This window comes from Lolium rigidum, chromosome 7 (genome assembly GCF_022539505.1).
Source record: "Lolium rigidum isolate FL_2022 chromosome 7, APGP_CSIRO_Lrig_0.1, whole genome shotgun sequence".
Taxonomy (NCBI): Eukaryota; Viridiplantae; Streptophyta; class Magnoliopsida; order Poales; family Poaceae; genus Lolium; species Lolium rigidum.
In genome coordinates, this window is record NC_061514.1 from 100,191,294 (window position 1) to 100,206,754 (window position 15,461).

Here is a 15,461-nt window from a genome sequence, read left to right on the forward strand (position 1 = left end):
GGATCCATTTGTGCTGATTATGTCTAGCAGGTACAAACCTGAAGTGCGTGGGAGAATATGTACGGAAAATGGCATGCGTCTTGCTCGTGTTAATTTCTCTGTGAAGCCAGTCGGACAGTGTCTGTATTGACCTTATGTAAGCATCACTGACAGTCATGTTCATCTTCACCTCATCCCCTTCTTGAAAATAGTTACCGCTGGTATGGGAAATCAAAGTAAGCCCAGTTTCAATAGATCGTGGTGAAAATATAATGATCTACTTATTTACGAAAAAATAATGGATTGCGGAAAATTAATGATTTATCAATCAGCACCAAAGCACGTCTAAACCAGAATGAGTAAGTGATAAGCTCTCCCTAATCCCAATTGAAAGATGAATTCTTGAACCTGATGATGGATAGTGCAACTAACCAAGACGTTATTATTACTTAAATCTTGAGAACATTCGCAGGGCTTTTAAAATCTACCTGTGAGATGCACAGGGATAGCTATTTCTCTAAGCAATTGCTCGGATATAAACTGAAAACAAACTATAGATGCGGAACTAGCTAGCTGAAGGGTAAAAATCTTGATTAACTTAAGAAGACTATTTCTATATGGAAATTACCAATGAACATAAGGAAAAACTATTAAGCCCTACAAATATAACTTAAACATCCAAATATTTTCCTAACTTGCTTACCTTCCGATTGTTTTACCGTATAACCACCAATGCCCCGAGTTGAAGATTAAGAGATCAGCGTCACTCCACTTACCCCGGTTATACTCCGACATCCAATCCATGACATCCACCCTGATTGTACTATTAAGAATAATGGGGGTTCCAGCTGGTGCATGACCTTGAGGGACTAGAAAAGGAGATCTGTAATACTCCACAGTGCAATTGTAGTCTGTAAACTTGAATATCAAGAAACCCTTGTGCTTTGTGATGGGATTGCCATTAATTTCGTAGATAGAGCTCTTATTTGAAACACCAGTAGCGAGCATACAAAGCAGGGATTCCCATTGGTTCCTGCCAATTGAATCACCAGCGAATACCACTCTTTTGTTTCGTAACCTCTCGAGCATACTTTTAGCATCAAATCTAAGAAATTGAAGGAAAAACCATGGTAAAATCAGAAAAAAATTCCTTCATTTCAGAATGGACGTGTGAATATTCAGATGTTCCTAATTCCAATACCATATTGTTTTTACTAGAAAAATATAACTATAAACCATTGCATATTATATTAATTCATCCCTAAAGCTGACTTACATTTCAAATCTGGTCCACACTATACTGCGTAACTCATTCTAGATCGTGGTTAATGACCTTATGGTACCAGGGAATGGTGGTGGCTTAGGGAGATGTTGCCACCCTGTATATTTTAGCTTTTGGTCCTATTAAAATCTTAATTTAATGCGTCGGATCTGGGATGCGACTTTGTGTTAATGTGGTAGTTTGCATCTTTTCATGTAGAGGCCGAGAATATTTGTTCCATTTTCTCTGGAAAACCTAGTAATTCAACTTGGGAATCAAGGATCTCTTTCATCCACGGGATTCCAAAACCACTGTAATATATGAAAAATATTGACCTTGAATATCATGTCATGTTGAATATTGCATGCATCTTTGATTTATAGGAATAATCAGGGGAGATATCTTTAGTGTACTTTCGAAGTAGATATTATGAAAAATTTACAATCAACTCATACCTCTTTATAGAATTGACACCCACGATGAACAATCCCTGAATCTTTAGTTTCAAACATCATAATTGGAATTCTCGCTTGATTTTGATTTACCTATCTTTATTAGTATTCTTGTATTTTTTTTCCTATTCCCGCCAACCAACACTTATTCCACAAAACTTGTGTGCTTTACAATTATTCATTCCTCACATGCATTCCTTTATTTTTGTGTTATTTCCTAGTCCTTTGATTTCATACTCATGCGGACAAAGAGACCCACAAGATTTGAAAGCCGAGAATATGGTATAGAACATGTTTCATTGCACAAATTAAATTTCTTAAAGGATTATATGTTTGCACACTCTTCATAGAGACAATGAGAAAATTTACGAGGTTATACCTAATGAGGAGTTTCTTTGGATTTGCATGGAAAATGTTGCATAGAAAATTTCCATACGGTTCACTATCCTACAATAGGAAATATTCCAGGAAATGTATCCTCCAAATATAAAACAAATAGGTAATTACATTGAATCAAAGTGGACAAAATGATTAATTTAAATTTATAGGATTGAGTTCTAAGAAAATTTTAGTTTATTTGAAGGTAGTCTGTAGCAAGGACTACAAAAATAAAAAATATTTGTTTTCATACGCCATAATTCTTATATGATTCTTAGCAATAGATTTATCTCTCATGTAAAAAAAATATTTATCTCATCAGCAGAAAAGGTTTTTCTTCCTATGGACCTTTCAGTTTTAATATTCCTAAAAAGAACTGATGAATCATCCAAAATGTTTTTCAGTTTTTTTTTAAAGAAAGTTGCCTCTACATCCATGTTTTAGTTTTCTACATTCAGCCACTCATGGCATCTTGATTATATTTATTTCAGTATATACAAAGATTTTTAGAATACTATGTTAGAGTCATAATTTGATATCCTTATAGGGATTTTCTAAGAGATGTACTTAAGAAAGTATCTTTATTACTCCGATCACTACAATTACATGGCACAACAAGCATGGATACAACTGTGCTAGCCCTATGTAGTAACACCATCAATACATATATAGTTTTGCTACAAGAACAAAGACATTTTGGTTCTTTAATTTTATGGATTTTTTATTGTACAACATATTGGTCACCTAGAATTAAAATCTAGTGAAAAAATCAGCTTCTAAGGCGAGTAATGTTAGGTAGAGGTATCAAAAGTTTCCTTTTTTATGGAATACAATGTAAGAATGATAATATTCGACAATGATGTCTTAGAGTGAGACTATTGAGTTGTGATAACAAGATAAAAACAATGTTATGAAAACATTATATTATAAAATAATATTTTAAATGTGTTGTTGGATCATTATATAGTCAAGTACATGAAAATAAAAACATTCAATACATCAAATAATCCACCAAATAGAGAAGTTCCATAGGAAGACATGCAAGCACTTCCTCACTTTTTTGACTTAACACTAAAGTGCAATTGGACAAAAATGCAAAATCATGCTAACGTAGAAGTGAAATTTCATCAAATTAAAACACAATATTTAAAATGTTAAATATTATTTTTAAGTCTATTTTCGGATCAATAAGTCGCTAAGTATATGTACACAAAAATATTTAATACGTCAAATGTTAATTATACAAATGGACAATCAACCAAATAGAGAAGTTCCATAGCAAGAGGCATGCAAGCACTCTCTCATTTTTAAAGGGGTTGATTAGATAGATGCTCACTGCAATTTTAAGCTATTTGATAAACATCATTTCAATTTTCATCTTTCAAAAAAACACCACTGCAATTCTCTGTACATTTCATAGACGCCATTATACCCACTTATACATACATACCAACTAACACTCCTTAAAAAATGGCAGTGGGTATAATTGTGGGCTACACCTAGATCGGTGGGCTACAAGTATCCAATAACTATACCGTATAGTGAACATATCTAATTGGTGGTGTTTTTTGTAGTGCACATATCTAATTGGTGGGTATAATGGTGGGCTACACCTAGGTCGGTGGGCTACAGATATCTAATCACTATACGGTGTAGTGAACATATCTCGTAGTGAACATATTTATACGGTATGTACATTATAAACACATATTTCTATTGTACATCGGTGGGCTACACCTAGATCCAGGTATAGTGAACATTGCATATTTCAGAATTATAAATTGGTCAGATTTTGTCAATATCGTGTAGCTTAGAATACATGAAAAAATCACATCAAGATTTGCAAGCTTGTAAGATACTACATCATCATTTCCTAAATCAAAAAACAAATTCTAATTTTTAAGATTATAAATATAGTTTTACAATTAAGCTTGACCTCCATTTTTGCGCACTCGTAACATTAACCCTTGTACATTATTATGTAAAAAAAAAACACGTATAACATCCAGAGTCCGAAGATCTATTGTGATATTTGCAGAAGGATTTAAATCAAGTCCAAAACATCATGAAAATCTACCGAAGGCGTCGGATGTCAATTTTGATGCGGCCTCTAAAGAATGATCCAGCGGAAGAATAAGGGGAGCAGTAGATGGTAGAAAATGGATTTGAACCAACCTGGGAAGATCGCAGTGCGACGGCTGCCACCGCCATTTAGCGTAGGACGTGTCCTGGCGGCCGTTCTCCGAGCAACGGAACGCGGTGTCCACGAACGGGCAGTCCCTGGACTCGTAGAGCGGGTAGCTGTCGTCCCACACCCACTCTCCGTCGAAGATGTCGCACTCGCCGGAATCCAACGCCGACGACTCTGGCGCGACGGAGAAGCCAAAACCCCAGAGCTTCTTAGGCGCGGACAGGGCGGACCCGAAGGCCACCGAGCAGCGGGGCGACGCGGGGCAGGCGAGCAGCAACAGCACGGCGGCGACGGCGGAGGCCGCCATCACGGTGAGGAGTAGCACCATTCCGGCCTTCTCCAGCCGCCCGGTGATCGCCATCGCCAGCCGCGCCACCCGCTTCACAGACAGCTCCAACATATCGCCGCGGGCGGTTCCGGCCCGCCTCCCCGGCCGCGGCCGGTGCTTGTTAGTTAGTCGTCGCCGTTGAGCACCACGCTAGCCTAGTTAATGCTAGCTGGAGATGCGTAGTGGTCAGCACTATCAAGAGTTCACAATCATACAGCCGGCCAGACTAATTAAAGAGAGAGGGAGATGTGCTAAGGAACATGCTTTCTTTGGAAGGTAATTATACGGGCATCAGTAACATGTACAGCGAAGCCCGGTCCGTGATCTACTTCTTCATTCCAATATTCAGCGAAGGGTCGCTGCACACACTTGCTTCGGCAAGCGGTTTCCCTGTCGAAGATTATGAACTTTTCTAGAGAGGGTGTGACAACGTGAACAAATTCATGGCTGACATAGGATACATGGAAGAAGCGCCACGCAGGAGGCAGCTGATCCGTAGAGTGATCGATCGAAACGGGGTTAATTACGGGAAGCGAGCGGACGTGTCTGCCACCTAGTAGCTTGAGCTGGAAAACGATGCGTGTGCTGTGTAGCATTTCATCTGTATCCGGTGATCGATCATTCGTCGCACTCATCTATCATGCACTCCTCACGCACGGAATCTCTGAATTTGCCTTTCTAACATTTCCCTAACTTTTAAGTCACTGAAATGTAGGGGCCACTTGATGCGGGATCCGGCTATCAATGATCCAAAATCAGGACTGGCAAAATCAGAAAATCCCGCATATTTTTTCCCTATTCGGACGTGCTGGCGAGTGATGACTGGTGTTGAAATCCTAAGGCTTAATCAAATAGCCTTTTGAGATCAAAGTAAACATGGTTACATAATCAAATATGTCAGACTTACGCAACTTTCTGATATTTTTTTCTAGGAATAATTATTTTTGAACTCAAAATTTGAGTAAATCATGTGCTTGGATCTGGAATGGAGGTCAGATGAGCAAGGCTTCGCTGGTAGCTTAGAGCAGCAAAGTCAATGAATCTGCTTCTATCTGAAAAAGAAAATACTTACTCGGATCTATAATAAGTGTTGAGGCTTTAATTTAGTTTACTCTAAATTGAAAGTAAAGCTTCAAAGTTATTTTGGATGGGAGAGAGTACTACTAATTGAAGACCTATTTACCATTAAATTTTCTCATGTAGAGCACCAGAAATTGTCTTTTTTACACAGGTCATAATAATTAAAAAAATCCACGAAACTTTGTGTGCGATCATTATATTTCCAGATGTACACCCAATAATTTTTAGACATTTCAAATTAGCTTTTTGAAACAGTGGATGCATCTAGACCTATGAGCCAAAATGGATTTCCCAATTTCCCTCGGTTAATATATGTCCCAAAATGCAAACAGCAAAATATTGTTTAAAATGTGGAGTTCACTTAATTATCATAGCAATTCTGAGTAATGTGTTTTGTTCTCAACATCTCCACGTACACGAGCTGGTGATTAGTAATACTAATACACTCTAATTGGAAGTGGACTATCAGCATCTCATCACAGGCAACTAATTCACATGTATATATTCCTATCTACACGTGCACGCTCTGACCTCGAACCTGGCAAGAATATGTGCGATCTCTCGCTGACTGACTGGTTGTATTCGATGTGGTCGGCTTGATCAGCTTTACTAATACTAAAGTTAACTTCCTCCATCCAAAATAAGTGTCTCAGTTTTTTTAGATACAGGTATACGTACAACTAAAATATGTCTAGATACATTCATACCTAACAAAATTGACACACTTATTTTAGAACTGGGATAGTATAACCTACTGCACTAAATCCCCTCTTCAGCAGGAGAGCATCAGGTAGATATATCCCCTACACTTTGCCAGTCAGTGTTCAGTTCAGAATCGGTGTCATTTCGGTCCAACCTCATTTGCCTTCTCATGAAGAGGGCGTAGAGAAGCTCATTCCAGGTGTCAGGGACACCAGGCAGGCACCAGTGGCTGCAATCCTCCACCTCTTTGACCTCTGATGTTTTGTTCAGAAAGGCTTGCCTTGAACTTGCAGAATTTCTGAAGACCGAGAGGTGGCCGTCTTTTCGTTGGGCCGTCATCCGAGTCACATCCAGTATATCCAACCCAGCCAGCTTGGGCCTGTGGTTGCTCCCTAGAACATCGATGACGGGTTTTAGCATGTCGGCCCATTGCTCCATCGATTTAACGGGTGTCTTATCTGGAAGTGTTTCCAGCTGACAGTCCCCTCCGGTATTCCAGTCACCACCGCTGCAGAAAAAAGAAGACAGTGATCGATTATGGGAAACACACGGTGAGTGACTTTTCAGTTATGGTACACTAGCTAGTAGCTGTGCCTTGCTTTGGTACGGACCTGAAGTGACTAGGAGAATAGGTCCGGAAGATGGCCTGGGTTTTGGTCGAGTTAACTTCTCTGTGAAGCCAGTCGAACAGTGTATGTATTGACCTTCTGTAAGCATCATTGACACTCATATCCATCTTCACCTCATCTCCTTCTCGGAAGTAGGCACCCCTGGTGGTATACAGTATACGGGTATGACCGTATGAGCTAAGTTCTATAATACATCCTGGTGCAACTAGCTATGATGGTAAAGGAATAGCTGAACCACAACTTTTTTTTTCATGACACTTTGAACCAGGCATTTGTCACCAAGTGACAGGTTGAACCAGTCAGAGATCACTTCCTTCAGTGTGCAATTTACTAGAAAGTATTATATGCAAGCTTGCTTACCATTCGGTTGTTTTGTTCTTGGTCCACCAATGACCAGAGTTGAAGATCAGCAGATCAGCATCTCTCCACTTACGCCTGCCAGACATCCAGTCCATGGAATCCACCCTGATAGTGCTCTTAACAAACTTGGGTGCTCCAGCTGGTCCATGACCTTGAGGGACTAGGAAAGGAGACCTGTAATACTCCACGGTGCAATTGTAGTCTCTAAACCTGAATATGAAGAAGCCATCGTGCTTCGTGATGGGTCTGCCATTGATCTCGTAGATGGAGCTCTTGTCTGAAACACCTGTAGAGAGCATACAAAGCAGAGACTCCCACTGGTTCCTTCCGATCGAATCCCCGGCGAATACCACTCTCTTGTTCCGTAGCCTCTCGAGCATACGTTTAGCATCAAATCTGAGGAATCAAAGTAAGGAGTGCATATGATTAAATTCGAAACTGACATAGGTGTTGTCCTAGAACATATAAAGAAGAGTGAATGGATATTTCAGACTGTTGCTGGGCCCAAAAACCACAAGAAACAGACAAGACACGATTTGCAGCCTAGCTAGCTAGGTTGCAGGCCACAGAATCTTGGAATTGGATATATGTACTGGAATATATTGGCAGTGACGAAAAGCCTCATTACACAAGTCAAAGGTGGTTTTCTCTTTTTTTTTTTGCGAATAAAAGGTGATTTTCTCAATAAGTAATGATTAGTGCAACAACTGTTTTTTGGGTGGATTTTAGCGTATATCAATTGTATAAGATAAGATTTCAGTTTTAGTTTCATCATCATCATGACAAGATTCTCTTCCGTACGACGAATTCCTGTGATGATCACCAATTGTACAAGATTTTAGTTTCAGTAAAAGCCATTTTTTCTTCAGTTTCATCATCCCGCAAAGCTACATCATGACAAGATTCCCGTCCGTAGGACGAATTCGTGTGATAATCAATTTGAGTTTGCTTGGCTCGGTGGGCTAACAATAATTCTGCAAGTGCGCATCACGCGAACGGAGGGGTTCAACCGTTCAAGCAAGACAGGCAGAACGCATGGTTTTGGAATCAATTACCTGGGGAGATCGCAGCATGACGGCTGCCAGCGCCACTTGGTGTAGGACTTGTCCGGGCGGCCGTTCTCGGAGCACCGGAAGCCGCCGTCGAGGAAGGGGCAGTCCTTGGAGTCGTAGAGCGGGTAGCTGTCGTCCCAAACCCACTCCCCCTCGAAGATGTCGCACGCCTCGGTGCCCCCGCAGGCCCGGAGCTTCGACGTCCTGGGCGCCGCCAGCAGGGCGGACCACCCGGCGGCCGCCGAGCAGAGGGTGGACGAGGGGCAGACGAGCAGCAGCAGCGCGACGGCGGAGATCGCCATCACGGCGAGGAGCAGCGCCGTGATCGCCAGGCGCGCCAAGCGCTTCACCGACGGCTCCGCCATCGCCACGCGCACGCGCGCTCCCGGCCGCGCACTGCTTAATTCGCCTCCTGGTCGTCGCCGGCCGGCCGGGCACCCGGCGGCTATTGGCTACTGCGTGTGCGTGACATAATTGGCATGGAAGAGGGAAGCTGCAGGCGGGAGCTTGGTTGTGATCGAGACGGGAAGAAGTGTGGCGCTTCAATTGGAAAAGGATACGTGTGCTGGGAAACCATCTAGTATCACGCGCCCACGCTCGTGGAGCCCATCTTTTTTTTTTTTTGAGGATTTTTTTTTTTTGAGGAACACAGTACAAACGCAGACGCTCACATACACGCGCATACACTCACCCCTATGAACGCACACACGCACACCCTACCCCTATGAGCACCTACGGAAGACTGAGCCGGCGGATTGGATCTTGAAATTGACGAAGTCACCACAGCGCCTCGCTGTCGACGGGAACGTCGCCTCCCACTGAATGAATATTCCGCCTTTATGAGACACACAGATGTCAAACCTGGGGTTTGAACTCTGGTGGGCTGGGGATACAACCATCCTCCTAACCACCCAACCTCAGGTTGGTTCTCGCTCGTGGAGCCCATCTGAAAAAACGTGTCGTGGGTTTCTCTTTCTCGGCATCGATATATTTCTTTATGATAAGGGGAAAAATCATGTTAAGAAAAATACAAAAAAAAAAGATTAGGCATGTAGCTACACATTTGTGTCTCTTGTCTAAAATCTTTTATGGAGAAAACTCAAATATAATGACCTTTGTTAAAAAGACAAGTTGAGTGCTAAATTCATTGCTTTTTTTAGAGCACTAAACTTTTTCGTTGTTATTGAGAAACATACATGCTTGTTTTTATATGCAAATTTGCATGAACATAGGCCGTAGTGTCAAAATTAAGTATATAAATTTTCAGAATTCTTTGATTCTATTTACTATTCTTTTGTCAAACTGGCTGATCACGTGTGCTCACGGGAGCCAAAACTCTATGCTCGGAAAATATCAGTAAAGATTAGAAGAATGCTGGTCGTTGGGCGACCGGTCCGAGGTAAAGATCGGTCTCCTCTGACATCCGATGTGCTTTCTTGCATAGGAAAAGTGCACTATTGCACCATTGTAGCAAAAATAAATCCAAAATGTTACAAACCGTGAAGATAAATATTCACAACATTTCAAAATAGTAATATAATTTGCAACATTTATACACACGCACCATTTGCAACATTTATACACACGCACACAACATCAAAATGTCTAAGAAGAAACATACTTCTAGCACACCCAAAATCCTTCCAACATCTTGTCTATGTGTTCGCAACAAAACACATATGAGTTTGTAACATCTCGAATTCACGTATTCAACATCGAAGAATCACAAAAAAACTTACTTTGTACCTTCCCTCCATGGTTGCCCCGATCTCTCTGATTTGGCATCGTCGGGCACAAATCGGCTTGTGGGAGCCCTATCGGCGTTAGATCGGGCAAATTCTGACACGTCCATGTTGGTCCCTCATGTAATCGTCAAAAAATGTTGTAAAATTTATTTGAATTTAAGGATCCCCATGGCAACTTAATAATAGTTTTTCTCACCCGTGTGAGAATTAGTTATGTAGGTGGTTGTCATAGTGTTCATCCTTGTCTTGAAACTTAAACCAGTATGAGGATTAATCTTGTCTCCACCTTTGTGAAATTTTGCTAGTTTCAATTTGTTTTACTCTATCAAATTTTGTACCCTCCTTTTGTCTACCAATAGGGTCGCTCGCCAACCTAGGCTCACAAGCAATGACCCTTTTCGCCATTTTCTCATTCATGTTTCCTTCTTCTCCTCCCACTCGACAAAGAGACGACTTTAGTGCAGAACTGAGAACATTAAGACAAGGCGCTACATGCACAACTACCTTATCATGGATCAACTACGACACTTATACATTACATCAAACCTTTCAACCAGCTCTATGAAAGAATTTGTGCACATGTAAATGCATTGGGGAAAATTAATGAAAGTGAGTTTTCTAAATAGCAAGGGCAACTGGAGCAGCTGCGAGCACATATAGGTGGACCAATTTGGTAATACCATGACTTGCCGCGAAGTTCCATGTGGGCCAAGTGTGGAGTTATGTGTTTGGACTAGTCCCAGGTTGAGAGTTTAAATATACATTGACTATCATATACACCCTTTGTGTAAACGTAGCACCTCAGTTATCCCCTTTTATACGAAGTTGGTACAAATGTGTAAGAGTGTGATGTAACCATGGGCCCACACCTTATATGTGTGCAGGGCTCCACCACTCTCTTATTCTCCTTCCTTCTCACATGTATAGCCCCTTCCCTCATCCATCGACATCTCATCACCTATGGTTAGAGTACAATGCCTTAGCCACCAAGGCACCAACAAACACTCTACATTGCCATCCACCGCACGCAGTTGATGAGGTGGAACAACATGAGGAACTCGGGGTTAGGATCATGATAAACCTAGGGCTGAAGGGAAGGAATCACTACATGAATTGAGCAAGGCGTCGACGGGCTAGCCTGGCCAGGCCATATGCTGACGGCCCTGACTTTTGTCCGTCAGCGTATCAACAGGCCGCTGGCACCTTGCGCCATTCCTGTAGTGAATACTAAAAGAAAGGGCCACTTTGGTCTTTTCACGTGGGTTTAATTATGAAGAAAGTAGCGAACATCAATTGGTTGTGAATATTGGGGAAAATTACATTAAGAAGGACAATCATCAAATGCAAGCAAAGTTAGGCATGCTAATCAAATAACGTTACACCAAGACCAAATGATGGAATAGTTTGGATCGTGCAAACGTGTTATTCTCTACGGTGTTCGTGGCTTTCAAATAATTTTAAATGTGTGTGCGTGCCCGTCCTCTTCGACACCTTTCATGTAGCAATCACTCGAAAGCCCACCCAAGAGCAGATGCCCTAGCTAGGGTGGAAATTGGTAGTGGATATAATTCGTACTGTCCCACATTCGTATACAAGATATTAAAAATGGAAGCGGTAATATCAAAAGTCGGACATCCCTGAAAATGGATATGGTACCATAAGGATTTTACAAATACAAATACAAATGTGGTATTAAATTTTGCATCATAAATGGGTATGCAAATGGATATATCCGTATCCAAATAAGATTACGTGAGGTAATTTTAGTAATTCATTTCCAAAATACCAATTAACTAACCTAGAAAATCTAACAAATCAGTCAAATGTTCTTTTATGTGATAGAACTTAAACTACTATGCATTATATCAATAAATTTATCTTTCTACCATAGTTAACTTAACGGCATGGCTCCTCGTGGCAGGTGCCGCTCCTCCGCGGGCTGTCCGCGCTCCCCGTCAAGACCCGTTGTTTCTCCGCCACCCTCTGGGTGCTCGGCTCGACCCGTCAGATCCGAGCATCCTTTGGGTGGTTGCGGCCGACAGCGATCCGCTTCGTCGCCACCCTCCGCGACGCCCTGCTAGACACAGCGGTCCGAGGAGCGGCCGAAGGGCCAATCCTTGGTGGTCGGCTCCATACCACCCCGGTCAAACGACGACCCTGCCGTTTCAGGTAATCCCTGGATCTTGGTTTCTTCGAGGCAGAGCCGGAGAAGGAGCACCTCCCCTCTTTCAGCACCGCGCGCGCCCATGCCGCCTCCTGGAAACGCCTGCCAGTCGGCTCACCAGCGCGCCCCCAACCCTGCTCGCCTCGCCTTTTTAAGGCGCTTCAACGGCCGCTGCTTCCGCTGCCTCAGCCGAGATCACCGCCGAGCTGCATGCAGAGATCCCCCGCGCTGCATTGAGTGCTGGGCTTGGGGTCACCTGGCTTCCGAGACTGCTCGCTGCCGGGTCGCCCGTCTCCGCGGCAGCTGCGGCAACGTCCACGAGCACCTCCGCTTCCCAGAGCCGAGGCTGCCCGCCTAGCTGCGCCTCCGCTTCCCGGCGCCGCCGCCGTCCGCTGCCATGATTAGTAGCGTCCTCGCCAAGCCGGCGCCCCGCCGGGCGGCCGCCCCGACCAGCCACACCATCGTCAGGTCGTCGCGCTTTGTCGAGCACCAGGTCTTCACTTTGCGCAGCCATGGGGTGCTGGTCAAGACCGTCGATCAGTATCATGCGGCAAATCCGCTGGCTGGCGGACAAGCCATCGAGGAGGAGCTGCGCCTTCCCCGCCACCGCATGTGTGTTACGCGACATCTGCCAGAGGATTTCTTCATCCTCTTCAACGTGCCGGCGGATCGCAACCGTGTGGTCGGGCTCGGGAATATCATCATCGACGGAGCCACCTTCCTCCTCCAGGCGTGGAGGGAATCTGACCACGGCGTTCTCCAGACCTACCCCCTCCACGTGCGCATCTGCGTGGAGAGGATGCCGCTGCACCTCTGGTCCATCGAGGGGGCTGGGGAGGTGCTGGGCCGAGACGTCCTCGTCGACCGTCTCGACAGCCGCACGTACACCCAGGAAAACACGAGAATGTTCAGCTGCTGGGTGTGGTGTCGGAGCCTTGATCTCATCCCCAACAAGCACGCCTTTACCATCTTCCCCGAGGGCGCCGGGAGTGTCGAGGAGATGAACGGCTTCTCGCCTCCGCGGCGTGAAGTCGCTCCGCCTCCGGAGGGCTACTTCTTCCATGCCCTGATTCACATAGACCTTGTGGAAGATTGGACCGTGCGGGAGAGGCGCACCACTACATCAGTAGAGGAGCTGCCGTATCCAGCCGTACAGCCATTCACCTGGCTGTACAACGTTGAGGACGGTGTGGAGAATCGGCCCATTGTGCGCCGCCGTCTCCTGGATGGCTGTAGCGGGGGTCCCGCGGCGTCGCGCCGTAACGACAGGGACGGCGATGTCGACCGTCACCGTCGGCACGAGAGGGAGCCTGCGCCACGCCGCGACTTCGCGGGCCGCGTACCTCTGCCATCGCAGGGCGGCCTTGGGGGTTCTCGGCAGCGCATCCGCACGCCCGTGAGCAAGAGGCACTTGATTTCGGCCCCGGCAGGCGATGGTACTGGGGAGACACTGGCTCCACCGCCGCCGCTCCCGCGCTTCGGCCCCCGCCCGCAGCGCTTCGACCACGACACCATGGCGACCGCAGAAGACCTGCCTCCTTCGCAGCAGCCAGAAGACCTGCCTCCTTCGCAGCAGCCTTTGGTCGTTGCGAGGGAGGTCTCCCCGGCCAAGTCCGCCCTTCCTCGCCATCCCCCATGGACCCGCTGGCGGAGCTGCTGTCTGAGGGCACAGTTGACCGCTTCCAGTGGGTCTCCACCGGCATGGACCCCATGTCAGATGAGCTGGTGGCCATCTGCACGGCCGTGGTGGCCTCTCCCCTGTCCTTCCCGTCGCCTGCTGCGGGGCTCGCGGACATCGCCGACGAGCCATCTCCTCCAATCAACCAGGTCCTCCATGGGCACGCCCCATCCACGCTCGGCCAGTCCTCCCCGCTCGACGAAGCAGACATGGCAATGCAGGTGCAGAGCCTGTCTATCACTGACAGCTCGATGCTGGACGCCCTCTTCGCAGCCCCGCCATCGTCCATCCTGGGCGCGACCCCGCCGAAGGCCGCTGCCAAAGGGAAGCAGGTGTGCACCCCCCGCCGCAGCGCTCGTCAGGCAGGGTTGCCTGTAGTTCTGGGGGCGCAGCGTGCCTCCATTCGCCTGGCCAAGGAGATGGCCGTCCTTGGAGAGGAGGAGCAGCGCTCTAACGCGGCTGCTGCAGCGCTTCAATACCCCGCTCGAAGACACCGATGTGGACGGCCTCACCGTGCCGACCAAGATCGACCGCGAGGCAATTCTGCGCAATGCCGCGCAGTCGTCCGCCTCCAGAGCGGCCACCACGGCGCACTAGTTTCTCCATGTTTCTGCAACTTAGCTATATTAGACCCCCTGTTTCCCAATGAGTGACAACCTGTGTCCCATTTTCTGCTGGAACGTGCGTGGCCTTAACAATCCTGCGCGGTGCCTGGCCGTCTGTGAGCTTGTAAACTCTTCTAGGGCAGTAATCATGTGCGTGCAAGAAACTAAACTAGACTTCATCGACGACGCGCTTGCCTGCGAGATCACTGGTCCAACTCGCCGGTCCTTCTTCTACCTTCCCGCTTTGGGCACCAGAGGAGGCGTTGCCATCTTCTGGGATCCATCCATCGTCCAGATTACTGACCACATGTCCTTGTTGTACTCGATCACAGCCATTGTAACCCGTTGTGCAAACCGGCATCTCGTTCATCATGTCAACGGTGTACGGGCCTGCCGAGGATGAGGACAAGCCTCTCTTTCTGCAGGAGATGAAGGACTTAGTTCCCTCCAATGGAGAACTGTGGCTAATAGCGGGGGACTTCAACATGATCAATAGCGGGGGACTTCAACATGATCAACGAAGCAAGGGACAAAAACAACACGAACCTGTGTCGGCGTCTGATGGGGCAATTCAGGGCAGCAATTGATCATGCCGAGCTTCTGGAACTGCGCTGCGCCAACGTGAAAATTCTCTCCGGAGCAACGAGCGGCAAACACCCACGCTCGTTAACCCGGATCGCATTTCTCGCAACGCTGCCTGGGACGGCCTCTTCTCCCCTTACTCGGTCCATGCCCTTTCGACGTCTCACTCCGACCATTGCCCTTTGCTGCTTGCCGGTCTCTACACACCCCCGCGGAAGGCTCGTTTCCGCTTCGAGAACTTCTAGCCACGACACGACGGTTTTGCCGAGACGGTG

At 46.0% G+C, this 15,461-nt stretch overlaps 2 protein-coding genes across 2 annotated transcripts in view; both read right to left on the reverse strand.

Annotated features, from left to right (window-relative positions):
- LOC124671749 (protein trichome birefringence-like 10) overlaps positions 1-5,224 on the reverse strand; it is a 42,388-nt gene extending 37,164 nt beyond the window's left edge. The window contains exons 1-4 of the mRNA XM_047208080.1: positions 5,117-5,224; positions 4,246-4,739; positions 683-1,084; positions 35-197 (exon numbers count right to left, since the gene is read on the reverse strand). Coding sequence (XP_047064036.1) covers positions 35-197; positions 683-1,084; positions 4,246-4,739; positions 5,117-5,224 — 1,167 coding nt within the window. The remainder of the gene's footprint in view (positions 1-34; positions 198-682; positions 1,085-4,245; positions 4,740-5,116) is intronic.
- Positions 5,225-6,290: 1,066 nt separating this feature from the next.
- On the reverse strand, positions 6,291-10,169 carry LOC124671750 (protein trichome birefringence-like 10). Its single transcript, XM_047208081.1, has 5 exons — positions 10,152-10,169; positions 8,416-8,864; positions 7,361-7,756; positions 6,983-7,141; positions 6,291-6,879 (listed from the first exon to the last, which is right to left on the reverse strand). Exons 1-5 carry the CDS (start codon positions 10,167-10,169, stop codon positions 6,456-6,458), a joined length of 1,446 nt encoding a protein of 481 aa, XP_047064037.1. The 3' UTR covers positions 6,291-6,455.
- Between the last annotated feature and the right edge of the window lie 5,292 nt (positions 10,170-15,461).